The sequence below is a fragment of the Aphis gossypii genome, chromosome 2 (assembly GCF_020184175.1).
Source record: "Aphis gossypii isolate Hap1 chromosome 2, ASM2018417v2, whole genome shotgun sequence".
Lineage (NCBI taxonomy): Eukaryota > Metazoa > Arthropoda > Insecta > Hemiptera > Aphididae > Aphis > Aphis gossypii.
Genome location: NC_065531.1, coordinates 12873033 through 12900910, shown reverse-complemented (window position 1 = coordinate 12900910; position 27878 = coordinate 12873033). Strand labels below are relative to the sequence as shown.

The following is a 27878-nucleotide window of genomic DNA, read 5'->3' as shown; positions in this document are numbered from 1 at the left end:
ACATTTTTAATTAGTATACTCATTACTATTCGTATGAACATAGATGAATAATAATATAATATATAATGTGTATATATTATGAAATCGGATACTTCGAATTTTTTTTATTATTTTAAGTATCAGTATGCAACTTATTGCACTATGTCACTATAACTATAAGTTATATACAATAAATAAGTAATATTTAAATATTTTATAGGCGTTGTAATTAGGCGATGTGTTCATGCAAAATTTCGCCGTTAAAACTGTGGCATACTAGATGACGTGAGTGTTTGCAAATCTCGCCAGTAAAAACGTCTAAATAATTTACACACACGATAATGTAAAACCACCTTTCGACAGATTGTGGATCAAATCTATACTACATATACAGGATCGGAGGAAAATTTTCCGCTAAATGTTTTTAAAGGGTCATCGGAGGCGGATCGATAATTCAGTACATACTGCGCTACACAGCACATATTCATATTATATACATACAATATAAATCTTATTTATGTTCATGAGATCCGGACCTAAAGAAAGTGCTTTTGGGTATTCTGCACTGAATCATTATGTCGACGACGTTTTAGTTACGATAAGATAAAATGTATGTCCGGTATACTCCTCTAGTAAGTAATTTCATTTTAACAATACATAAAATAACAAGTAAAAGTAATTTACGGATCAAGGCGTAGAAATAAAATGACTGACGCCTAAGCGCGTTTGATGGATTTAGGGCATAGTATAAAACATTATAAACAGTAGCTATATATAGCTTATATAAACATGAAACAAATCGTTATCACAATTTACAATTCGCAATAATAATATTGTATTTTATATGTATTTAGTATTAGTATAATGGAAATAAATCAATCGCGTGATGTGTTTTTAATTTTATGATTATAGGTACGTACCATATTAAACACATTATACACTGTAAGTTTTAACACACGCTCGATTTTAACTAACATTAACAGTTTCGATCTTAAAGTATTAAATAATGCTGTTTTAAAATTTAATTATTCAGGTACCTATCCGATGATTAAGACAATTTATAGCATTATTTGTATTATTATGTTCATGAATCATCTTAAATCAATATCTATATCAGTTTTACCAGTAAAAACAATATTTATAGTTAAATATTTTTAGGTAATATTATTAATATCAAATACATAATTTTCCAATAATAATGTTATATTTTATTATACTTAGTTTTCAAATTTAGTTATTATGAACACGGAAGAAATGTAATGCAAAAATTCGTTAATCAAATAACGTTGAATTTTGATTGTATGAATTTTGCAAGTGTATGTGCTTTAAATATTAATATGTAGTTTAATCCATAAAATATATATTCAACGAAATTTTAATATAATTTAGCCGGTTTAACGTCATATATGCACGATCTAGTTGCGTACATTATTCATTGTATTTACTTATTTAAAATATTCATTAGCTATATAGGTACTAAAGTGTAGATAACGCTTTGATTAAAAAATCGTTACCTCTAAGGATCTAACAGTTCTACTCGGTTATTATTTATTTGTGAATTAAATCGAACAAAATATAATTATATTATGGTTTTTTTTCATAACCAAATATGGATACAATCTAGAAATGAAATTATACATTGAATATTTCGTCAATATCTGTTGAATCTAGTCGCATGTCTTTTGAAAGTTAATTGTCTGTAAAATGACATGTTGAAATGGGGCACATATTTTCTCACTCAACACAGTTATCTATCTAGTGAAATAAGTTTTGTATAGGAGTGAGGGTGACCAGTGGATAAACATCTAACCTATATGTACAAAAAATAAATGTTTCAAGGGTTTTAAAGAAAATTCATTGATAGAACTTAAATTACATGAATTAGATTGTGTGATTTAAGTACCCTAAAAACTAGTAAAAAAAAAAAAAAATACTAAGTAACTATTATATTGTTACTATAGGTTAGCATTCATATATTACCGCAATATGATATTCATAATATATGAAATATTACCTACAATGAAATAACTAGAAATGTTTGTGAATTTAAATAAAAAGATTAAAAATATAATCCTTTTCTAAAAAATCTTGTAACGCGTGTGTAGTATAATAGTAAATCAAAATAATAACAATAATAACTATTAACTGTAACTTTTTATGTCATCATTTAAAAAGCTATGTTTTTTGAATTTGTTACGTAGTTTTCAAAATTGTTTTGCCTTTCATATAGGGTATATTCAAAAAAATAAATAAAAATCCATAGCACATCTAACCCCTAATCCTCCTCGGATACGCCCATGTACCCCATAGGTATGAATTTGGCGTAGCCTTTTTGTTTGATATTTATATTATGTTCATATATCATAAGCTATAATATATCTGTAAAAAATAATACAATAACATGTCAAATTTTCTAAGCGACTTATTGTTTGATAAACGTACGGAAAACTTTTTTTTTTTTTTTAAATAATGAAAATTTATAATTTGTACGTATTCTGACATTAAAAGTTTTAAAAATTAAGCCGACAAAAAAATACCGATAATCATTCACTTAAAACAAATACGTTGTGTGCACAACTACACCCATACGTGGCTTATTTATATCAAATCGTTCAAAGTAATACTTAAAACTACATCGGTGCACTTATACAATATCAATACAGCATAGAAACGCGGGTTACCTATAGGAATTATGTAATTATTTAATAATAATATAGGATTTACGTGTTATGGTGATAAATGAAAATACATATAGTATAGTATGGGTGATATACCCATCCTTGCGAAATACTTCACGTCAAAATACCTAAATGCATAATATTATTTGCGCTCACACGACACACGTCAATACGTCATACATAGTAGATACCTACTCATATTATCATCGTTTTGACGCAATATGTGTATAGCATTCGACTCGGCAGGTACCTATATACTATATAGTATATAGTACCCTTACCTACAACCCATCTACTTACAAGCGGGCTATACTACAACAAAGCGGATCGGTAGTACAAATGGTATGTCTATATATGTTATAAATTATAATCTATCAAACGTCCATCACTCGCATAGACGAGCTTTTCAACCACTGAACGTTTGTGTGATCCGTCTCTATAACGTTTTACGTTTTATTGTTACTCATTTATTTTACTGAAAATTTCGAGTTTCAGCTACATCAGGGGCGTATTTACCGAGATTGTTGGACTTTTTGTTTGTACCTATTTTACACCGTACTCGTATACAATTTTTAAAATAAAACAACAAAATATTTTAATACGCCGTTTTATAAATGTATTAAATTGATAGTAAATATTTTAGGCTTGTTATACTATGTGACCGAGAAAAAAAAAAGATAAAATGTACAGATGAAGTTACTGAAAAATGTAAATTTAAACAATTGTACAACTTTACTAAAATGTATTACATTTATCATTGTTATTATTAAATAAAGTAAGCAACTGAAAATTTAATTTTCAACCCCCCCCCCTCCCCCCAGCAGGTTAAGTTCCCAAACGAAAATTAAATACGCCCTTGGTCTACACAATTACTATATTATATATTACATTACTATACATCTATATAATGAACATATTATATAAATCACAAGTGCATAATGACAAACTAACAAAAATAATATTGTAAACAAGTTAAACTAAAACTAAATAAAATAATAAACTATGAAATTACTTACCTACGGTTCTATCGTAGCGGTTATATCAGCTTCTTTCGCGTGGCTTATTTACTTATATATTGATGAGAGTCACTATAATCGAGTTATTCTGTATATTATGTAATTAAGTTTATATTTTGTATTTATATGTGTTATATCGATAATTTTATAGATAATGCTATACAATTTATGTCATCTACGATACGGTTAAAAATATGTATAATTGCAATACAAGGCGGGAGTCGTTGACGATAGTAATGACAACAATACTAATATAATATTATGCGTTTATAACAATATTGTGTTGTAGTATTTAATCGGATCGTTTTTTGCGTGGAATGTTATTTTTATTATGTACGAATTTAAAAACGACGCGTAATCCTCGTATATAGGAGAGAAGACACGACAACGATTTTATGCTAAGCACGTGAATTGTATCGCATGATGAACTCGATGTATATAATATTTAATAGCATGTATTGTGGAAAACAGTTATGAAAATAGGTCAGCTAAATTATTATTGTTATTATTTATTTATTTTTTTTTTTATGAAAAAAAAATTATATATAAGGTAATATATATATATATATGAATGTGTGTTAGAGCTGCACCGACACTACTGGTTAAGTGTGTTCTACTGCTAAAATGCTGCTGGCCGACTGGGGATTACTCGCGGTGTACGCGCGCTACGACCCTTTCGATTGCCCGCGACCGGTGGTGGCGGCGCAGAACGGTTGAACGTCGTGTCAACAGGGTGAGCCACCGTACGGAGGCGTCGGCGACGTCTCTGCCGGGGCCGCGTGCACTATAATAACCGCCGTCGCCCGCGCTTTGCTCAGCAACGCGATTTTCTTTTCTCCTTTTTCGTGTCCTCTCCTCTCTCTCTCTCCTTCTCCGTATACTCCCCTCCTCCCATCCTCCGAGTCACAGCGAAGATGTATATGTATATAATAAATGCGCACACAGTCATACACTCGGGGACCACAGAGAACCCTTACACCCTACTCCAAAATCTTTAGCTGTGCCACGTCGAACTATATTAATATACACTCGTATATATATATATATACATATATATACACACACACACAGTGTATGTATTATGTACTAGATATTATATACAAGTGCCAGGTGGGTTGAGAAACATCCTTTTTTTTTAAAAAAAGTGCTTTTCCGAGAACACACGAAACTGCCTAGAACTTTTGTTTTGGGCTTACTTATTATACGCATAATATGTTTAATATATATTGTATGAATAATATTTATACTTTACATTGCGACTCCGAAATTTTTTCCGTGTATACACGTATAACCGCAGAACAGTGCAACGGATAAAACCAAATCGTATAATAGATATATTAATTATGATTGATTAGTGTTGGTAGTGGAAGGTGCAAATTTTAATATAAATGGTTGCCAAAATTGAATTGAGTTTAATGCGATTTAGTATACCTAGGTTGTAGTGTATCTATATATAATACAGGAAACAATTTTAACACACCAACCTACTACAACTGAGCAATTAGCCTTGGATAATGCCGTCGATCTCGCCCCTCCCTTTCTCGAGATAGCTGAGCTATAATCAGAGATTGATAAACTTATTTTAATAAGTTGAAGTCCCGGATATTTTATGCAAGCTTTATTATTACTTATTTAATATGATCATGTTATAATAATAGTGGGTACATTCCTACAAGTTACTTAATAAGTTTTTCCGTCAATCCCTAAAGACTAAAACGAAATATAGCCAAAAACAAATTTCCAAAATCGCCCGTCCAAATACCAGACCTCCTCCGATAAACAGAACAAACAAAACAAACTAATTTAATGATCTCGAATCTCTTGTTTCGATTTATTTTTTAAAAAATCAATAGGTAGGTATGTACATGCAAATGATACACGTATTTTATGTGCAGGGTCTTCAAAATAGTATGTTATAAAAACGGTAGGGTCCGCCCGATAACCTACACATATTATATTCTAGTAAATGGGAATCCTGAGAACTTGACCGCTCTAAAAGTCCCCCCGCATATTATTTATGGTCTAGTTACGTCAATGTATGTATATCATTGAACTAGAAAATATTATATCATTCAAGTATTTCATAAAAATATGTTTTATTAGATTCCATTAGATGCTTCACGTATATCCAATTTATTTTGTCTTAACTCAATTTGCAACGAAATTTTATGTTCGACCATATCGATGACAATATAAAATGGCATAACAATATAACGTGATTTTATTATCTATTACTTAGATGACTATTTAGGATGGAAAAAAAATACATTGTATGTTTTTATAGTTTTTAGAAATTTAATACGGACAGTTTTGAACGATAAAAAAACAACATATAACTAATAATAGTTATTATAATATAACCCATATTATATATTGTATTGTTTTTTATTGAATATTAAAATTTAAGTGACTCGAAAGTCAAAATAAAACAATGTTCAATGTATAACATGATTTTAATATAACCATAGATTTTCGGTTGGTGTGTAAGTAGGTTTGAATGAAATACGAAATACGACTTACTTTCTTAAAAGTATGATTAGCGAATAGTGATTACTAATAAGTGATAAACTGATAAATGATAACTATATGTTAACTATAACATAGTAATATGTTTTCGAATCTTTCGCTAAACTTATTTCCACTTTTAACAATATAATGTTATACAATAATGTTAATTTTATTTTATTTTATTTTTTAAATTATGACTACACAATGTCTTGAATTGGCTGTTTAGGTAGATACACCACTGCCGTATTGTATATTTCCTCAGTTTTTTTATAAACTTAATATAATGTTATTAACGCATTTCAAAAATAAATAATAATCTGATGATGATGTTAATGGGATTTCCAAGTACACCGGTCACCCGTAAGTCTACTTTCTCATTGTGTTTTAAGCAAGAATTATATATTAAATAATAAAAGTTTGTAAAATAAAATTAAAAATAAATACAACTTAATGGATTTATTTTGAGAACCTACTTAGACCAAATATTATTATACAACATTTCCCTCATTGTAACTAAATCCATCATACAACAATATTGTATTAATATTAGATAGGTATACATAATACATATATTATTATATTAAATTTATCGAACCTTTAGAAGTTCAGTGAATAATATTTAATTGCACTACAGAAATGTGTATTTACAATTTTTAAAAATTATAATTAGACATGGTGAGTTATGATCCTGAATCATATTTCGTGTTAAGTAATTAGTTTATAACCCCCCACCGTCGTCTCTATAAACAATGATGCCGTGACCTGTTAAAATAAATTAATTTACCTTAGCAGATGAATGTATCGATGGCGAGTGATTTCTATCCAGGGTCGGACTAGGCCGGCGAGTTACCGAGGAAAACTCGGGGGGCCGCAGAAAGTGTTGATTCAATAGCCGGTGCTCGGTTGGTATTAATTTTGGAAAAAGGGCCGTTTTAATAGTATTATCTCGGGCCGAATTCAATTTTCAGTCCAACCCTGTTTCCATCCAAAGTCGATAAGTGATACCGTACGTATAATAAATAACATGCTTTTTGACTATCATAATATGATTTTATATTATACAAATAAAAAATGTATTATACCTATTGTTAATTAAATATTATTTATTATTAAATAATATATTATACAATTATATTTACATTTGATATAAATACCTATTAAGTATACTTATGTACAATGCACACTTATTTTAATTCAATATTAATTCAGGCTATTTGTATAGTATTTGTAAGTTAATGGTAAATCATCCATTTAATGCATTGCAATGTGAAGTGATTTGGGGCACGTGCCCGTGTGTGGACACACTCGCATAACAACATTATACCCAAACATCTTTTGATGAACCGCGTCTAGAACCCGACAACGTTCATACACACCGAATCAAATGTTACAGTAATATTGGACACACTTACCCATTACATTAGCTCGTGACGTGCATATGCATTTTAGTGTGATGTAAGTATGTAATATTGTAGATACTATTACTAGTATCTACAATATTACATACTTACATCACACTAAAATGCATATGCACGTCACGAGCTTATGAGCATAATATACCAACGACAGTGGAGTATCTAAGATTTTTCCACCATATGGTTATGTTTATAAATACTGAGAGCAAGCTAAGACTATTACTTTGATTCTAATGAAAAATTAAGGAACATTATAATCAATAACTATAATAATAAAAAAAAACAGTGTTCAATTTGCTTAAAAATTTACTTGATCCATAATAATGTTCCTTAAATAGCTTTTTACGCGGTTTTGTGTTGTTAATGTTATATTTTTAGGAATCGATATCAAAACCTGTATCATATGCATACAATTTTTAATAATTGAAAATTTATTACGAAGTACCTACCAACTATTTATTTATTAATGAACATTTTGCACGGAACGTAGGTACCTATATTTCAAGCATGTATTTAGATTATGGTTAAGTATAATTTTCTTAAATTTTACAGAACGAATTGACTTGAGAAAAATTTCAGGTCATAGATGGTCATTGGTTGATTATATTATATTAATATAGGTACTTGTGATTTTGGGAATTTGTATTAAAAAAATAAAATCTGATCAACGAGCACAGAGAGAATGGCCGAATGAACAGATATTAAATTTAAATGCTATGCTTAGATGTAGGTAACTCAATTAAATTGTGTAAGCTATATTCACTAAAAACACATTTATGGTTAATATACTAATTAATGTACCTCCTGTATATTATGTATAAATGTATAATACACAAAATTATATATTTTATTTCCTAAGTTTCACATTATAAATAACACAGTATCTCTGTAGCAATATTCGAATTGAGTCTATTATTTTTTATCAATGCCAAATATCTTATCAATTTATTATCAGTACCTACGTCCCCTTTTATTCTTCAAAAATATAGTTGTCGACATAAAAAAAAATAGGCTTGGTAACTACAATAACAACAGAATACTCATAGAATTACTCATTTAAATAGCAGTACCAGCACGAAAAAATCGTTTACCATATAATTAGGTTATTCAATGTCATGTTATACCGTCGGCAGAGAGGGCGGTAACCTCCTGAAAAATGCATAATTTATTATTTTTATCAATATTACAATGACACGGGGACATATTTGATTATTGATGGCACACGCAGTCGCAGTGTAGGACAAAAGAGTTAATAATAATTTACTTCTCAATAATAATAGGCGGTACACTGTCAACTGTAATAAAGTATAATATAGGTAATACTTGTAGTTTTAAAAGTATATGACATCCTTCAAAATTATTCAATAAAAAACCAAAATTAAAATTTGAATAATTTAATGTAATATAAAAATGTCCCCTTTGAAAAAAAGTATGGTAAAATAATTTTACCTGTATATTTTATAAATATAATTTAAGGTTTATGAACAATAAGTCAACGGTGATATAAGAAAAAATTACAAAGGAAAGTTAATAAGGGGTAACTTTATAGTCGAAACAAAAATGCTATAAAAATTATAGATATGACTAAATTTTTTAAAATTCAACACACTAATATTACTTTAGATCAAAAAAAAAAATGTTTGGTATTGTGTGAATTGTCAACAATGAATCATGTTTTCGAAAAGAAAAAATGATAAACGATCAACTTTCGTACATATTGTTTTGATAATCTATGAGTATTTCTGATCAAAAAATAAAATTTGCTATTTTTTTTTTTTTATTCATTACGTAATTTTCTGCAAGTTGTTGTAGCATAATAATATTACATAAAATATTGCCCTAGTCAGATACCCGACTACCCGAGACAATATTTTAGATGACAAGAGTGCACTGATGTGGCGAGATTTGGCTTAATGCAAGAGCCTAAAGAATGGAAAATCTATATCGAACACAATGCTTTTGAAACGACTACCGCATCGTAGTTTATGCGCGTATACTACGCGACGATACTCGATTTAGCACGAATTACAAGGAAATCGGAACACGTATGATTACAATGCAGTTTCATCGCGAGGCGTGCAGTAAGCGTCACCTGGCTATAACACATTTGTCATGTCGTCCGATCCGGAAAACAGCGCAGCACATCGTTTGAAATCGATTTCAAATACCAGCGCCGTATTATCGCGTACTGAATGCCGTTCCGCAGCTTTTAATGTATAATATTATAGTTATACTTAAACGGCGGCAACATATTAATGGCTAGCGGCGACATCGACGAATCGTTAGAAACATTCGATACGAGGAACAAAGGTCGCACATCACCGGACGCGTCACGCGACAATCGCTAAAATAATATATTCGACGCCGTCCAGCTTTCATACGTATAGATTTTATCAACCCAATCAAAAAAATCGAACATTTAATAGGTACATTTTTAACTAGAAAATTATTTGTGAATTTTCACGATTTGAACAAATTTTTTTCAAATTTTTGTAAAAAATTCGAGTTAAAAGATACATTTTTTGATAGTTTTGGTATTATTATATACAAATACTTAGGAATAATCTTATTGTACCTATTAAGTTTTTAAGCATTTCGACTAAGTGAAAACATTTTTATAGATATTCAAAAACAAAAGTCGAACATTTAGAGTATAGAATTTTAAAATATAAAAAAAAATAATAATATATAAGTAGGTATTTGGTATTTGGTGATATTTTAAAGTAAAATAAGTACTTAATTACTTTTTAAGTAGGTAACTACGGTTATTTGTTTTTTTATTACAAAATAATAAAAATTGACTGATGATAAATAGTTATTTTACAGCTGAATAGCAATATCGTAATTTTAACAAATGCTCATAAAAAAAATGTATTTAAATTTCTAGTAGAAATCTTTTTTTTACAGATTTACGCTCATATATTTTTTAAATTTATATTAATAAAAATTATGAGGGACCTTGTAATATATTTTCAGTTTTTGATTATACGGAAAAATTGTATTGGTAATTAAAAAAAAAAAAAAAAAACTAAAAACTAAAAAAAATTATTATTGCACATTGGGTATTTACTAACTATAAATAAAAAAAAAACACTTAATTCTTCAATCAAGTACCTAATAAAACAACATTAATTTATTAAAATATTAATTTCCGCCATCGGTCTGAGAAAAACGCGAACATCAACGGTCTTTTTCTCCACGTCCATCGTGATGTTATAAAACAGCTTTTTTGCTTCCAGCAATTGCGTAAGCTCTTAGACAGAACGACAACATTTCAAGTCCTAATGAAACAAATCTTTAAATTATATATTTATTCTGTTGTTACCCCATCACTTCCGGTCAAACGAAACGCGTCACCCGTTTGTCGATACACATCACCTGTGTATATTCCCATGTTCCCATGTACCACGACCGTTATTTACAATAATTATATTTTATTATATCTTTATTAATTACTAAAATTTACTTTTTTTCATTTGATGTGAGGGGGAAAAAACAGTCAACCACTCTCCGGCAACAGCTAATGGCTAGTCATATTATACAAATAATATACATTTTTCAAACTATGTTTTCTTGATAAATGTTTACCTATCTAATTATACAATAAATAATAGTTAATACGACTGTACGATTAGTAATATAAAGTAATATAAACATATTTTTTAATTTTTTGATACTTATATACAACCCATACAGTAAAACATTAAAATATGCCCTAAAATATATTAATATAAAATATATTCAAATATATGCACTATAAAATTTGGTTATTTCATAAACAACATTGTTAATCGTATATTGTAATTACATATAGCATATCTAAAACAAAATCAACTTGGAAAAATATGCAAATATATGAATAAGGGCTTTAATAAAGGATTCTCCAGTCAAGGAGGTCTGATAAAATCTACAGAGATGTTCCGTGTATAAATATTAAGTTATATTTTTACGAATTAATATTATCAATTAAAGCAATCTAACTAATTTGCGTAATTTATTATGAGCACTGAATTTTATTACACATGCGATTATCAAATTTATTGTACATTTAAGTATTATAAAGAATCGAATATGTGACATGCTGTTTAGTGTTTTAGTAGTTGTTACTATACTTATATTATACACTTAAAGTTTGTGCTATAAAAATTATCGACTGAATTTTAACGTTTATGTTTATTTATAAAACAATTTTTGATTATGAATTAACTAGGCTCATTATATAAATACAAGATATAAATAAAACACATAGTGTAACTAATATATTACATTGCATTGCTGATATTTTGTAGTTTTTTGAAAACCTCTTCAAAGTATTTAAAATGACATATGTTTTAATTTCCAATCTATTTAAGTGATGTTGAACATTTTTACTACTTCTGTGGTCATAAAGTTAAGCAGCAAAGCCAATGCATTTAATACTCTACTCAGAATCTAAAATTTTCAGTTTTAATAATCGATTAGTTATCATTAAGTCAATAATCCTAACTTTGCTTAGCAGAGCCCTTTGGGCTCCACAATAGTTTTTAAAGGTTTAATGTTCCTTTGTTTCTCTAAAAAATTTAATAATTTAATGACTTTCGTTATTTAAAACAAATTTATATATAATTTAATAAGTCAATTCAAACAAAATAGTTCACCAAAACATCTACAAACAATTAAACATAATATGTAGTTATTATAAAAAAGCAATTTATAATAAAAGAGAATCATTATATTTATGAAAACTATAGGGATTAATACAGTTCAAAATATAAAAAAAAAAAAATCTGTCTTGAATATATATAGTCTGTATAGTTGAACTCAAAATAGATTAGGTTAGAACAGTTAGGAAATACATTATTCTCACAATACAATAGATTAGTAATTATTACTTAATAAATGTATTGATTTTAATCAATCAACAAATGCCTATACTTTATATTTTATTTAAATTTATTATTATTGTATGTTAAATATTTATATTTTATGCAAGGAAATAGTATAGATAATCATTAATCATTATTCCAAATATTATGTCAAGTTGTTTGTTTTGTATTAAATATAATAAAATGATACAGTTAAAATATCTCAATATAATTATAAAATGTACACTATTACAAGTGCTAAATTAGAACCAATTTAATACAAGTTCATTTAAGATACAATGAAAACATACAATTTTAATTCAACCAACATTTTAATTTTAATAATATGTATATATAATTAACAATAAACAGCTTGTAAAATTGCTACCAAATGGTAAAAAAATGCTGTAAACAAATCATAAAGGCAGTTTGCTTTATTATTTATCAACATTTACACTATATTATGAAAGTTAAATACATAAGAAATAAAATACAAAACAGTTGTCAAATAATATATTCAAATTATCCATAGGTAAATCCATAACAATAAATAATCCGTATTAAATTGACACATTAAAAAGAAGCAACATCAGTAAATTTACGTTTAAAATATGTTTTTATATTTACATTTGTTGTTTTTAGTAGATAATAAATAATATAGTAATAATCATATTTCATAATAATATAATAATAATCAATTATTAAAAGTTAGAATCGCTAAAACAAATTAATTATTCTATTTATCACTTCATTAGCGTCTATAGAAAAAAATCATCATCTTATACCTTGTACAATATAGTTCCCCATAAATAAGCTTATCACATTTATTTAAGCACACTAAAATTGATTTATACACATTGAGCTTGTACGGATAACAACAATTTTGTGCAAAAAAAAAAAAAAAACAAACAATCAAACAAACTTCTACACTTTTTTGTCATATACACAAAAAAGTTATTATTACATCCAATTACCTTAACATTTATATGTAATGTGTATTATTAATTAAAATAAATATAATATATAAGTTCAAATAAATTCATATATACATTTATGTGTGTATTTATATTTAAACACAAAAGCTACTCATATTTGAAAATGTTATTAATGTTTTTGTTTTGGAGGTATATCTTTTTGAGATCAAAGGCACTGGCATATTCATTTAAATTAGTTAAATGAACAAAAAATATAGATATAAGTATGCATGTTTACATACAAATATTAACATTAAATATTTTTTGTTGCTCAGCTATAAAAAATAGTAAATACTTACACTGTCATGTGAAAATATGTTTATTATAATATTTATGGCACAAAAATGTAAAATAATTTTGTATTCTTTTAATTAATTTTAGTTTGTTTGATGAAAATAAACATTTTTACTAGCAAATACTTTCCATTGATATTTTTTTTTTATACACAATAAACAATAACAAAATAATAATAAAAGAAAATACAATCATTTCAAAGACAATCAGTCTTTATTACTCAGCACTTTAAGATAAGTGATAACGTATAGACTTATATACAATATACATACATACACAATACGTATACATACGTGATCATGCATGCACGTTCATATATGTGTGCCTGTTTATGTATATTAAACAAGATTAACTCGAATAAAGTATAAATATATAATTCTGAGTAAGTAAATGGAAATTGTCCTTGAATTTCAAACATAAGACCGTAGCTGACATTTTTGTTAATCAAACATGTGTATCTACGTATAAATTAATTATAATGTGGATGTGGGCTACAAGCATTTTTATTATTTTTTTTTTTTTTTTTTTTGTAGAGCAAACCTATTTACAATACTTAGACTAAAGTTAACTTAAGATTTTTGATTACAGATAACACCTGGAATCGCTTAAGTTGTAAAACGCTAACTTGAAACATATTTTTTAAATGATTAAGTTTAACATTCAATGATCTAAATAACAATGTATAATTATTAATTTAAAACTACAACAAATATTAGACTAATTTTAACAAATTATAGATTGCATAATAATATGTATGTTTATACAAGTAATATATTTCCACATGTACATAAAATAAAATATAATATTAACCTAACATAGCAAATAATATGTGTATAGTTGTAGAATGTATAAAATAGTTGTTACTTTAAAACGAACACATTTTTTTTTTATGTATATATAATTAAATAATAATATTTATGTATTAATATGATTAAAACATTGAAAATTAACATGAATTTACTGGGCAACATAATTAAAACATTTTCATAAACTTGTCTTTAAAATTTCCCATAGAACACACACAATCGTTTCAACTAGAACAAAAAATATAAAAAAAACATAAATAAATATACAATTAAGAAATAGATTTAAAAATAATTATAAATGGTTATAATATCAATTAGATCATATAACATTAATATTATACATTTTATATGGCTGTTTAGTCTATTATTCATTTATTTCAAATAAAGACGAGAATGCGATACTCGAACACTGCACTATAACCGCCCCCCTCTAGATTCTATACACTTTACACACTAAATCTTAAGAACGTGATGAAAAATAAATTAAATTAATTCATTCCTCTCCCTAACACACACACACACACACACACAAAACTGTCAAACATGCTAAATGTTCAGTTTACGTCATGTACAACATTAGAATATGAATGTATAGCCTATTCAAGGAGAAATAGTATATTATTATTAAATTAGCACGATGCACATTAATAAATATAATAATAATGATTTGATACAAAAAAATTTTAATTACATTTTTAAATTTTTAAATTATTTGGTAAACTCCCGTTAATTTAAAAGATTTTTAACAAAAAAATAAAAATAAAAATTTAAAAATGATCAAATAATTATTTATAAAAGAATATAAATTCGTACATTCGTCATAATATCGTTCTAATATTTTATTGAATATTTAGGTATATATTACAATTTAAAATTAAATGTGGAGTCTACTACAAACAGAAACAATGAAAAACTACTAACGACGTTCCACAGAATTAAAATATTATAACACCACGTAATTTTTATAAAACGTTCCAGATTTCCAACAACATACACGGACAGAGTCCACAACTGATTACCTAAGTCAAATTTACATTATGAAAAACAATCGAATATCTTATCAAGTTGACAATGAATGAAGTATCAATTCAAATATTGAAATATACTGTTCATATACAGAAAGATTATTAATTACTTATTCATACCTAATATTATTATTATTATTATTATTGTTATTATAATAATATATAGTACACTGTACACGGACAACGCACGTTGACATACAAATAACGGGCACATCAGCCGCGATTAACGCGACCTTTGAACCGTCGATTGTTTCAAAAATTCTTTAAAAATTAACGTCAATTAAAACGTTTATAAAATATCTATGCTTTAATTGCATGATCCTTAATCGCATTGGTTATTACCATATTATAATATTATAATTTTTATCGAGTTGATGAATTCAAAAAAAAATCATGATGCACGCTCCTGATACGGTCAGTTGAGATTTGGCTAGCGCCGCCATCGCAGACTTGCAATATGGTGCTGATGAAAGCGACCTCGAGTCGTAAGAACCCGGACGCGTATTTAAAGCATTTTAATAATCCAAGTGCACTGGCCGACCTTTTGGAGACGGACGAGATGGCGAAGTAGAGAATGAAAGAAGGGAACGGTAATTGAAGTTCACGACATTGTTTTACAAAGGCGCCACTACTCCGACAAGAGAGAAACAAGAACCCTTGAGAGGGAAAAACACGACCGATAGAAACAAAACCTTACATAATTTGTAACGGAAATGATATGACACGGGGCTATAAAAACAGTAACGCAAATACAATTCTGCTTTCCTTTAAAAATAAAAAAAGCAAACAAAAAACTAATTCGAGTGGATTAGTTCGTCGCCGTCGGGATTATAAATAATTGACATATTTAGTACGATTCTAGGTTTTTTTCTCGGGAATTCTCAAGAGTGCTTTACTGAAATTGAATCATTAACGGATATTGTCAGTGCTCCGGTTACAACAGAATACCCAGAAACCACCACTACTCCGAACGTTAGTGAGAACGGTGCGTTAACACGAGATAACAAGAAGTTTAGTGATTTATTAAAAAAAAAAAAAATTATATTTTTTTTTATTTCATCATCAGTGTTACTGTATACACCGATTAGGACCCATCCGATGTACACATTTAGAAATGATTTCACGACAACGCGACGGCGGTGACGTGACTCCGCCTATTCCGAAACACTTCGATACACTGATAATATTTATAAGAGAAATAAGATATACCTTGCAAGTTACAACACAATGAGTGCTTACGTTCGAATCAATAATCACGAAATACGGTGACCGCAAACACGAAATATAAAAATGTTAGAAGAATATATTACACAGAAATTTTCGTTCGTTTTAATATACATAACTAAATATACGGAACTAAAGTGAGCTTACATTTCATAATTCAATCAAAACAACCAAAGCGCTTGGTGTATAATACATTGTTATTTATTATTATGATTAAACGGTCGATATTTAATACAAGTTAAAGAATATATATATTTTTATCGTTAATCCTAAGTTTTGAACGATACATCGTTGACATTTAAGACACAAATCGAAAATCGTTCAAATGCACAATCGGAAATTAATTTTATACATCACATTATATACACACATAAACCCACACACACCTTTTCAATGGACCCAATGGTGTCCGGAGGTAAACGACGATTGGTCGTGACTGACGGAAGCCAGTGTCTGAGTGGTGGCTACCGATGGTTGCGGTTGTGCCGGTGGATTGAAGTTGTTGAAGTCCAAGCAGCCGCCCAGACTAACTTCATGGCTGATCACCTCGTCCACGTTGCACTCTACGGGCGGGAATTTATCCAAGTTGATGTTGAGCTCGTCAAACGACAGATGTGATGAGCCCATAATTTGTCCAACTACAGTGGCCGACATGTTGTCATCCTGCTGATCGTTCAACATGTTGTCAAACGATATACACTCCTGGAGAGGAAAAAAATATAAGTTTCAAGTCTACACTTATTTTTGAAAGCAGGTTATTAACTAATTATACGTAAAGAATTGGGAAAAGTACATGACAAAAACGGATTTTACTAGGACGTGTAAAATCCGAATTTTCATTTTTTAAATAATACAAGTCAAAAGTTTAATGATTATGGTCGGTCAATTCGATTATTTATCGACATAGGTTATCACTTATCATACTATATAATACTACAGCTGTCGGTCATTTAACATTGACTAGAGACCACCCTAAGTTCACCACTAAAAAACAATGACGGTTCCGGTGCGGCGTACCTGTTTTATGTAACCGTTCTCGAGCTGGTTGAGGTTGAAACACGAACACCCTTGGTAACCGTGAATAGGACACGACTGAATCGACAAACTATTGTACGGTGGCGGGGGTGGACGGTTATCCAAAAACACATCTCTGTAGCTTTCGAGCGTCTGCATCGGTGGTTGAGAGATCCGGACGGTCTGCGTCAGCGTGCCGGCTAGCTGGTCGGCCTGGCCCTGTTCTGCCACCGAGTCCAAGCCGTAGTCGGCGGTGCTGAGCTGCTCGCTGAATATTGGTGATAGACGGCCGGTGGACGAAGCGTTTGACGAGGCCCGCGCTCTGAAGTCGGGACTGTAATGATAAGTACCCAAGGGATTAGTGATGTTACAAACGATTGATGCAATTTTTAAATAGAACCGAACCGGTTGGATCTCAAAAATCGAGGCACGCAACATCACACCAACAAATAAGACACAATAAGAAGACTAATCACAAATCAAATGGTTGCGTTTACTAATAAATTGTTTAATACAGATTTATTTTTAAAAATTATCCCTTTTTACGTTTTCGCAAGTAAATTACTCTGTATGCATTTTGGCTACAATTCAATCACGATCAAATAGCTCAAAACTTACAACAATCGACGTTTCGGCGGTTAATTAAATATTAATAATAGTCCATGATTATCTTCGTGTTCGTCGAATAGTTTTCGTTACCACAGAAAGTACACGAATCGAACGCGCTCGTTATTACACCTATTATAATAGGTAGACATATTTTATTTCCTACCAAAGTCCAGTAGATATAAAATACACGACCGATTATGAGTAATACACAGTATATTTTACACGGATACAACAAAAATGTATAAAAGATTACCAACCTGAATTGGAATCCCCTGAGGGGTGACACGGGTATCATGTCGGAGTTTTCAGAAATCGAAGAGCTAGGACTAGGTGTGTTTTCGGGATGCAGACCGTTGCGAATAGCTTCGACAACTTTCTTCACGCGTCCACGTCTTTTTTCGAATTTGGGTGTCTCCATGGACGTGGCACGGCGCCTGGATTTTCCGGTCGTCCGGCTAGCGTTGTGGTTGATCTGCCACCATGACGACTTGCCGGTGCCCTCATTTTGGATCTTTTCAAATCGGCTGTGAAGTGACAGATTGTGACGTATAGAGTTCTGCAAACACAAACGCCCAAATATTAATTATACGGTGGCGATATACCAAATATCTTAAGTACTTATTACACACAGAATACAAGTAGCTGTCGGGTATATAATGCGCGTCATTAAATACGTGTTACACGCCTTAATGATCATTTAACTGGATAATAATATGGTTATCGAAATAATCGACCGAACTCTAAACTATAATATAATATTTATTATGGATATAATGTGTGTAATACAATCATTCCTATAACGCGTCGTATTAATAGATATAGGGTTTCTTATGAATTTTATTTTGTTTTAATTTTTCCCCAACCTAACACTGAAAATATTTTAATTTTTAATACTTAAATTAATATAAGTTTTGTGTTTAATAACTAAGCTTAGAGTAAAAACCGAAGAATAATACGTTGAATTTCGAGATAACATTAGTAATTTAGTAATCTATATATAGTATATATACATACTATATACCTACAGGTATATTCATGTATTGTATAAGTGTTAACACTGATCGTCGTCGTTAAAACACTATACAAAAAGACAAACCTTGACGAATACTCCCACCTACGACCGATTGAATTTCGGAATACAAATTATCAGTTCTTAAAGTGAATATAAATTAAGTGTATTATAAGTATCATATTAATAAATCATGCGTGGCCGCCGCCGGTGTAAAATTTAAGTCCTAACGAAATACAATATGGTAATCGGTATGATTTAAAACCGTGTTAATTTTCGGTGTCCTCACGTCTATTCCCAACGAAATTCGTAGCATTGGCACACGGTTGACAATATTATAAGCATGTCTTATAACACAGCAGTCGTCTTATAGAAATAGCGGATCGCCATGCCCTTTAATATACTCAAGGCTGAAATCCGGAAATATAATATAAGTATTATATCAAGTTACATATACACACGACACGCGGTAGAACACCACAGACCAATTAGTCCGTGTGTGGTGTGGATAGTACGAATTCGACATCATAATTCTTATTTATAATCGAAATATTTATTTGATTTCGTCGCCTCATTCGATCTTACAAGATAAGTTAAAAAAAATTCTCTCTACAGAATATATTCATTTTGTAATAAATTAAATTATTGTGCTACGGCGTTTAAACGACCTTCAATATTTTTTTTTCAATTTGATTAAGCTTTATTAAATGCACGACAGACAAGGATGGAAGTATACAACGGGAATACCGAAACACAAGTGTAATGCGTAGTAAGTGCAATAGTCCCGGCCAATGACAGTAGTTCTATAACAAGGGTTAAGTGAAAGATCAACTTTATAAGCAGACTCTTCTTAGCCTACATTAAATATTATTATTTATTTATTTACGTAGTTCTTTAAGACCGTGATCGATCGAAATGATTGTTATTGGATTTTAGAATATCCCTAAAAAATTAACAAGTTAGTTGTCGGTCTAAGTTAATTAAACATAATGGAAATAAATCAAAAATCATGAGATCAAATTATAAATTATAGAATAAAAAGTGTGTATACTAAAATACTTCATTCCGATTACCTTGTTCAAACTTAATGAATAGTTTTATTAATAAAAGTAATCGATTGTTCCCGAACATTAAAATAAATTATCAAAAGCAATGATAACAACACGTGATTAATTATTAATGAAATATTTTTAAAACTATATTTTTAAATATTTTTCATTAAAAAAAATCTATACCAAGTATACCAAAAATATATAGACATAATAAAATATTATTGCATAAGGTGTGTAAGACCCATAACTACATCAGCTATATACTACTACCTAATTAAAATTATAATAAACCCATAAAATAGACCTATTTTTAACTATAAAATTATTATTATTTATATTTTATACTAGGCTTAAAAATGTGATTATATTATTAATTATCGTCTTTCTTATTTTAAAAAGGATTTAATATATTTTATATTTCTACTTTAAGCACATGCAAGTCTTGTTTGCTTTTATTTTATTATTAATAGGTATTTAAAAAAAACTTTGTTTTCATTGTTAATTAATTAATATTCATTGATAAAATGCTAGAAGTTACAAAGAAAAATATAACATTCAAATCATAAATAAAAAATAAGCTGAATACAGAATACAAGAAACTAGTTTATAAGACGTTGAACGACAAATCTTTTTTTAAAGTGTTATTTATAACATTGTTTGATAATAACAATAAAATATAAAATAATAAACGAGATGATGTTGTTGCATAACACAATAGTATTTTTAGTTACTTATAAAGTTTAATAATCTCAGTGCACAAATTTATATACTTATAACATATATATTAAATTATAAATAATTTTACAATATATTATAATAATTATTAATGTATTTATCATAAAAAATAATTATGTTAACGAGGTAAATACATATTTGTGTTTGTATTTTTTCTTTAATTATGTGGTTCTCAAAAGTTATAACCATATACTAGTAATTGTCGTCGTATTATCATTGAAATAAAATATGATTACAGTAAGTGGAAATCGCGTATGGACTTATTCCGAAATTACTATTTAAATAATCATAATTTAATCTAAATATATAATGCGAGGTATAATACATTTAAGCAACTTCACGTTCTTCGACTGATGTCAAATAAATGTGTTCACTATAATCAATAAATATTTAATATTTATATTAAGAGGACGTCGCACCCGCATGTGTTGTCTTCATAAGCATTTTCAAATATTTAATACTTTTTATACTCATAACTCAATTAAAAATTAAATTATCGTAAAAAAAGCAATGAGAAAACACCGATAATATTCTTATATCAATAAATATGATAATAGGTCAATTCGCTCTAACATCAAAACTAAAAGCACACTATTGAAACAACTGGTTAACGAAAATTTATTACGTCGTCCGTGTGTAAGATGAAGACAACATTATACAGCCCAAATCAGTCGATAAACAAATTATGATTATATATTGTGAATGATATATATCAGAAATAAACATAAAACACCAAAGATGATATGGCAAAAGCCACACCGCATATACACGTAATATTTTTCTACGGGTAATAATTTCATTATTATACATAAACTTCATATATATAACTTCGACAATCATTAAGTATTACATTTATTGTATAAAGTATATTTTACGTATGAACATTAGTTAGAATAAAAAAAATATAAGAACATCACTGTTCAATGTACATCGTATAATGATTACTGTGATATATTATACTAATTAACTGTGATAAATTTCTTATTAATTTATATCAATACGCGTTAATAGCGTAAAAACAGATCCGATTTTTCGTTCGACCATAAAAATATCTATGCGTATAGCTGTATTAAGTCGAAAAAACGTAGGTGGACCTGCTGCAGGAGTGAGTCGCGAGTCTAAATCTAACGTGCAGTATAGACGCCGGTAGTGCCGAGTTTTGGGGGCCGCGTACACGTCATTTACTACGCCAAGTCAAAAATATACATTTGGCTTTTCGCAATCGCGTACGGGATAAAAGTTTCTGTGAAAAAAAAAAAATTGCGAGATCCTCGTTGGTTTGCCGCCGAGTAAATCGAACGAAATATTATAATGACGACACCGAGAGAGGTTTGCGAACATCGTTATTATATTTTCGGTCCACGCAGCGCACAACCTCTGATCGATTTCGACATGATCTTTTCGCTCTCGAAAACGCGCACCCGTCGGCGGTCCGGTGTGACACGCGGAATACGCGGATTTTATGAAACGACTATTGGCGCGCACGTGTGCGGAACGCGTAACATTGGCAAACCGGCATGTGTGCGCGCGTGTGAGTGGCGGCGGCGCTCGTTAATAAAAACTATAATATTATAATGGATGCGAGAAAATGAAATCATTTTCGTACGTCGCAGATACGTCGATGACGCATTGTACAACGTTGTACTAGGTTATGTTTTATTTTATTTTCGAGCGTTCATCACATTATACATTCATCGTAAACACGGGAATTCATACAAAATGTCGGCATTTTAAGCGTGTGCGCGCGCGTGTGTGTGTAAGTACGCGAAAAACTTGCGCGCCCGAGACCTTGAAGCGGCCACCAACAGAACCGTGGTAATGCGGTGACGTAACTTCTGATAAGTTGGCAAATCTTAGCAATATTCTATTTATCTATACTGAGCTGTACACTCTTTGCGTAAGCGAATTAACTATAATGAAACCGCCGTTGACGAGACTTGTTGTAAAGGTTTCCCGAAGTTTTCGTTTTATTTTCTGTTTTCCTAAACGAATCGAGCAAAAGATAATAATTCTCGCGTATGATGTGTTTTACGTATGCCGCATTCTGCATTTTTAACTATATTATATACTGCTCTACAACGACCGAGGTATAACGAAAACTGTCTTATTCGGAGATGAAAATATAACATGAAAGTCGACGAAACTTATTACATTCACTGTGCTTTACTCGCGAAGCTAATTAAAGGGAAAAACAAAAAGGAATGAATAATACGACGTATACATCACAAACGACAACAATATTCGATTCTTAATAATTTCGTTATTATTATGAAACGAAATAAATTGTGTAAACGAGTTCAACGTAATTGTGTTTATTATTATTATTATTATTCATAATAAACGCTCGGCGAGTGAATAAAATTGGAAACATGCTAAATTACAGACCGCGTGGTTTTTTTTTTTTTTTATATCCGCACAATAATATTATTATACCGATCGCACGATATAAATAAATGGTTACTACGAAACGATTTTGCTACGTCACACATCTGCATTCCCTTCCTCGTGAAGTCGAACCGCAAGTACATGTTATATTGTGGGTACCGCCGACCAAGCGGAAAGCGTCGATTTTCATCACACGTTGTCGTACCTCCCCACTCCGACCACGATTTCGGTATAAGATACGTCGTAGGTTACAAACTTGTCTTATAATAAAAATATAATATTATTGTGTACGCCAAACTCCGCGACGTCATCCACTACTATTATTGTTTATATTATTATTTCTATTACTATTACTATTATTACTACTACTACTACTACAACAACTACTATTACTATAGTACTACTACTACTACTACTACTACTACTACTACTACTACTACTACTACTACTACTAAACCACTACTATTACTACTACTACTACTACTACTACCGAGACAAACCGGTTGTCCTTCAAAGACCTCGATCGGTTTGCGGGTCGGCGGCGGCAAGAAACGTTTCGTCATTACGACCGCTGTGGCGCTAAAATATGTTCTGAAAATCTTGCCACCTATATATAGACGCGCGTAACGTGATCGATGCGCGCGCGCGCGCGCGATCGACGTGAACGACGACCGCGAAATGGCTGCCGCCCGTGGCTACTCCCCTCAGCGGCGTGTCATTAGACGTTTTCGAAATCCGTTCGTATAGTCGCAAGTCCCGTAGGTGTACGGTCAAAATATAATGATGTGACGTTAAGTGTAGTACTCTAAGGCTCACCGTAATATTCTATTACAGGTAGGTATATATAGGTACAAACGAGCGCGCCTAGGGGGGTCATCCATTGGGTAATTAAGACGCAACACAAAATGCCGGCCATTAAACGACCTCGAGTATAGTGTTTTATATAACATTTATTATTAATTTTAAGTCGGTTGGATTTGTACATAATATACCGATAACTATGCCTATTACGATGGAATCGAATATTACTTTAATATATTATAACATAAAATAATATAAATACATAAATGCACACAAAGTACGTAGTATTATATACGATTTATATGTAATCAGTTAACATTTTAATTTTTTTTACGGGTTTTATTTAAATTCATTTTATTATTAGATTCTAAACTTAACTGGTATCTCTAATATAGCGGAAGATATCCCGATAATGTATTGTGTTACTGTGTTAATTGTAAATTTGTGTGTATGGAATTTCTTAAAATCGCCAGTAGGTGCTATATAAACTTAACAATGCGCCAAATTAGAAAAATAATTTTAGTTTCCTAAAAATGTTACACGTTCAATTAATTACAGTGAAACTTAAATATAGGTATGTTTTATAAATATAGTACGCGTTAAACGAACACAAACCTAGTGAGTTAATTGGATGTAAGAGTATCAGGTGGCTAAAAGAATCTGGTTACAATACTTAGACATGCGTTAAAATACATTTTTTTAATGATTTTGAAGAAAAAAAATATTTATTAAGTTATTGTTTGGCTAATCCTCTTACTAACTACTTAAAGCAATACATAAAGGTAATATTAGAACGGGACAGATGTGCAAAGATGTTAGGAATTAAAAACCAAACCATTTTCGTCGGTAAGAATATCAATGAGTATTATAATATTTGATCGACGATAAGACTGCCGAAATCCTTTTAAAAAAAATCTTTTTCACTACCTACGTATGACGTATCCTTTGAATCTTTGGGTATCGCGAATATAATCTAAATAGTAAGAGGGAATAAGGACAAAAAGACTATCGCTATAAATATTTCACACATGCATAAAATTTGATCAATAGACCCTTTTTTGGTATAATATGTTCCAGTTAAATGGAATACATCATATTCTCGCGATACATTTGCAACTCTATCCACTCACCCTGCATCTGCCACCACCCTGTGCGTTAATCTGAAGGACCATTGTCCGGTATTGGTGGGCCAGCTGTTTCAAAAATCATGAGAGAATTTCGGGACAAAAAGGGACATTGGCAAACAATATTCCGCGCCCCCGCAACCCTTTTTGTGTAGAATTCCCAGCTAACGAATTTCTCACGGTCTCAATAGCGGATGTGCACAAGCGTATATATGCATAATGCATGTATAATGAACGTAAAAACTCCCAAAATAATAGAAACAATGCCTGAAAAATGGTGCCAACGCCACGAAGGGTAGAGATCTCACATGACCCAGGCGTATTACAATTTATCCGATATAACTGGGAAAATTAAAAATGATCAAAAAAAAAAAAAAAATGGAACATCCATAAAGTTAGGTTTGGTTTTTAGTTTGGAATCATGCTTAGTGAAATACACTTTGTTTTTGTTAGAGTTTAGTTGAGTTTACCTTAAAAGTATGTGTATATTACAAAATAAAACCGAAATATAAATAACTTATACCTTATACCTATTTTAAACATTGAGACATTGAGTTAACAAAAATCTTGTTATAGAATAATCGATTAAATAAAAAAGGTTTTAAAATTTTCCAAAAGTAATAATACTAAAACAATTACAAAATTAAACAACTAAAATAAATGAACACGCACATACATGCACGTTAATGTATACGATCAAGGATACAATTCGACGGTTCTATGAACATAAATAGTAGGTACCATTAGAAAAAAAATGCTAACGTCAATAAAATTAAGTACATAATATTTTACTCGGAACACCTATCAAAAACCTCCATCGTTCTCAAAATATTTTAATTTTTATTACACCCGAAAATGTATATTTATTCATAACAGTTTAAAAACTAATTTTCTTACAACTCGTAATATTAAATCAGGTTATTTATTTAAATATTTTAAATGTAAATTAGTATAAAAATAGACTTAAAAAATTATATGCATACAATTAAAATGATATTAGGTATAATAGTGATTGACTCAACGCGTTATAATGATAAGGCGATAGATCACATTTTTCAGACTCTAAGTGAAGCCACGAATAGATTTATATTTAATACCATTATAAGATAAAATAAAACATTATTTATTTATATGCAGACGAAATGATACATAAATCCATATTTCTAGGTAGAAAAGATAATGGAAAAATGAGAGAATTTATCATCAGCTTTTATAAAAATAATATTACCAACGAGAAAGCTCACTATTTGTGTACTCGATTCAACAACACGGCCATGTCTATTAGTGTAAAATTTACGTACAGCAAAAAAAGGAACTCATTTTTAAACTGAGCCCATTCTCCTTTCTACGCTCTCACTGCGGGCACTTATATGTACGACGTACGCCTGTACGTAGGCCATCATTTATACGCGTCTGCTCTATCGGACACACGGATCTGGAAACCGGTTGGTTAAGTCGAATCGAAATTAGATGAGTTTATTATCAGAAAAGGATATCAATTTAGAATCTATAATAAATCTGGTTATTATAATGCACATGTATCATTTTCATTTTCCCTTCAGAATATATTTTCTAAATTGTCATTTCTTTCTGATAGTTATTTTTTTCAAACTTCCAGTTATCGTATATAGAAGTAATAGAAGGATAATATAAAGAATTTTAAGTACAAGAAGTTAAAAGTCGTCTTCATCGTAGTTACTAGCGGGTTATTATAATTATTTTTGAGCACCACGCATACCTGTTGTATAGGCAGGCCAGTGGTATTAGCCAGCGGCAAGGTAATTCTGCAGAACAAAAAAATAAAACGTATCATACAAGACACGCAATCGAGGTCTTTGACCTTTAAAAATGTTTATTTTGCGACTTGGAACGCATTTCACGTTTATTTTCTTTTACTCTCCTACATACGCACATGGACCAGTGACACTACGTAATAAACGATTGGCGATGACATCGCCCGTACAACGGGACCGAATTTATAAGAGATTAAGCTCAGATCATATTATTAATTCATAGTTGTGCATAGATTCGAAGATCAAGAGTAAAAATCCTCATAGTCATTCGAGTTCCCGAACCAGTACAACAGTCAACAATAAAATAATAACAAAAATAATAATAATAATAATAATAATAATAACAATAATAATAATAATAACAATACCTATATTGATTTTTATTATCCGGGTTTCGTACAAAGTAAACAAAACTATATTTACACTTTGGACCAGCTGAATTCAAACTATAGTTTGATTAATTTTTTTCTAAGTATAAAAAATAGAATTAGTTAAAAATTTAAAACCAACATGAAAAATAAAAATAAATACTTTTGATGTAATATGAAAACATATTTAATTGTTTATACCCACACTTATTATTATTAATATCA

The 27878-nt window shown here is 29.9% G+C and overlaps 2 protein-coding genes across 2 annotated transcripts in view; both read right to left on the bottom strand.

The window, feature by feature from the left end:
- LOC114129045 (uncharacterized) overlaps positions 1-4342 on the bottom strand; it is a 147532-nt gene extending 143190 nt beyond the window's left edge. Inside the window, exon 1 of the mRNA XM_050198984.1 lies at positions 3674-4342. The gene's annotated coding sequence lies outside the window, so the exon portion shown is untranslated. The remainder of the gene's footprint in view (positions 1-3673) is intronic.
- A 9866-nt stretch (positions 4343-14208) lies between these two features.
- The window catches only part of LOC114129032 (forkhead box protein O), a 38488-nt gene continuing 24818 nt past the window's right edge, over positions 14209-27878 (bottom strand). The window contains exons 2-5 of the mRNA XM_027993654.2: positions 18644-18942; positions 17781-18111; positions 17150-17465; positions 14209-14742 (exon numbers count right to left, since the gene is read on the bottom strand). Coding sequence (XP_027849455.1) covers positions 17154-17465; positions 17781-18111; positions 18644-18942 — 942 coding nt within the window. The 3' untranslated portion in view covers positions 14209-14742; positions 17150-17153. The remainder of the gene's footprint in view (positions 14743-17149; positions 17466-17780; positions 18112-18643; positions 18943-27878) is intronic.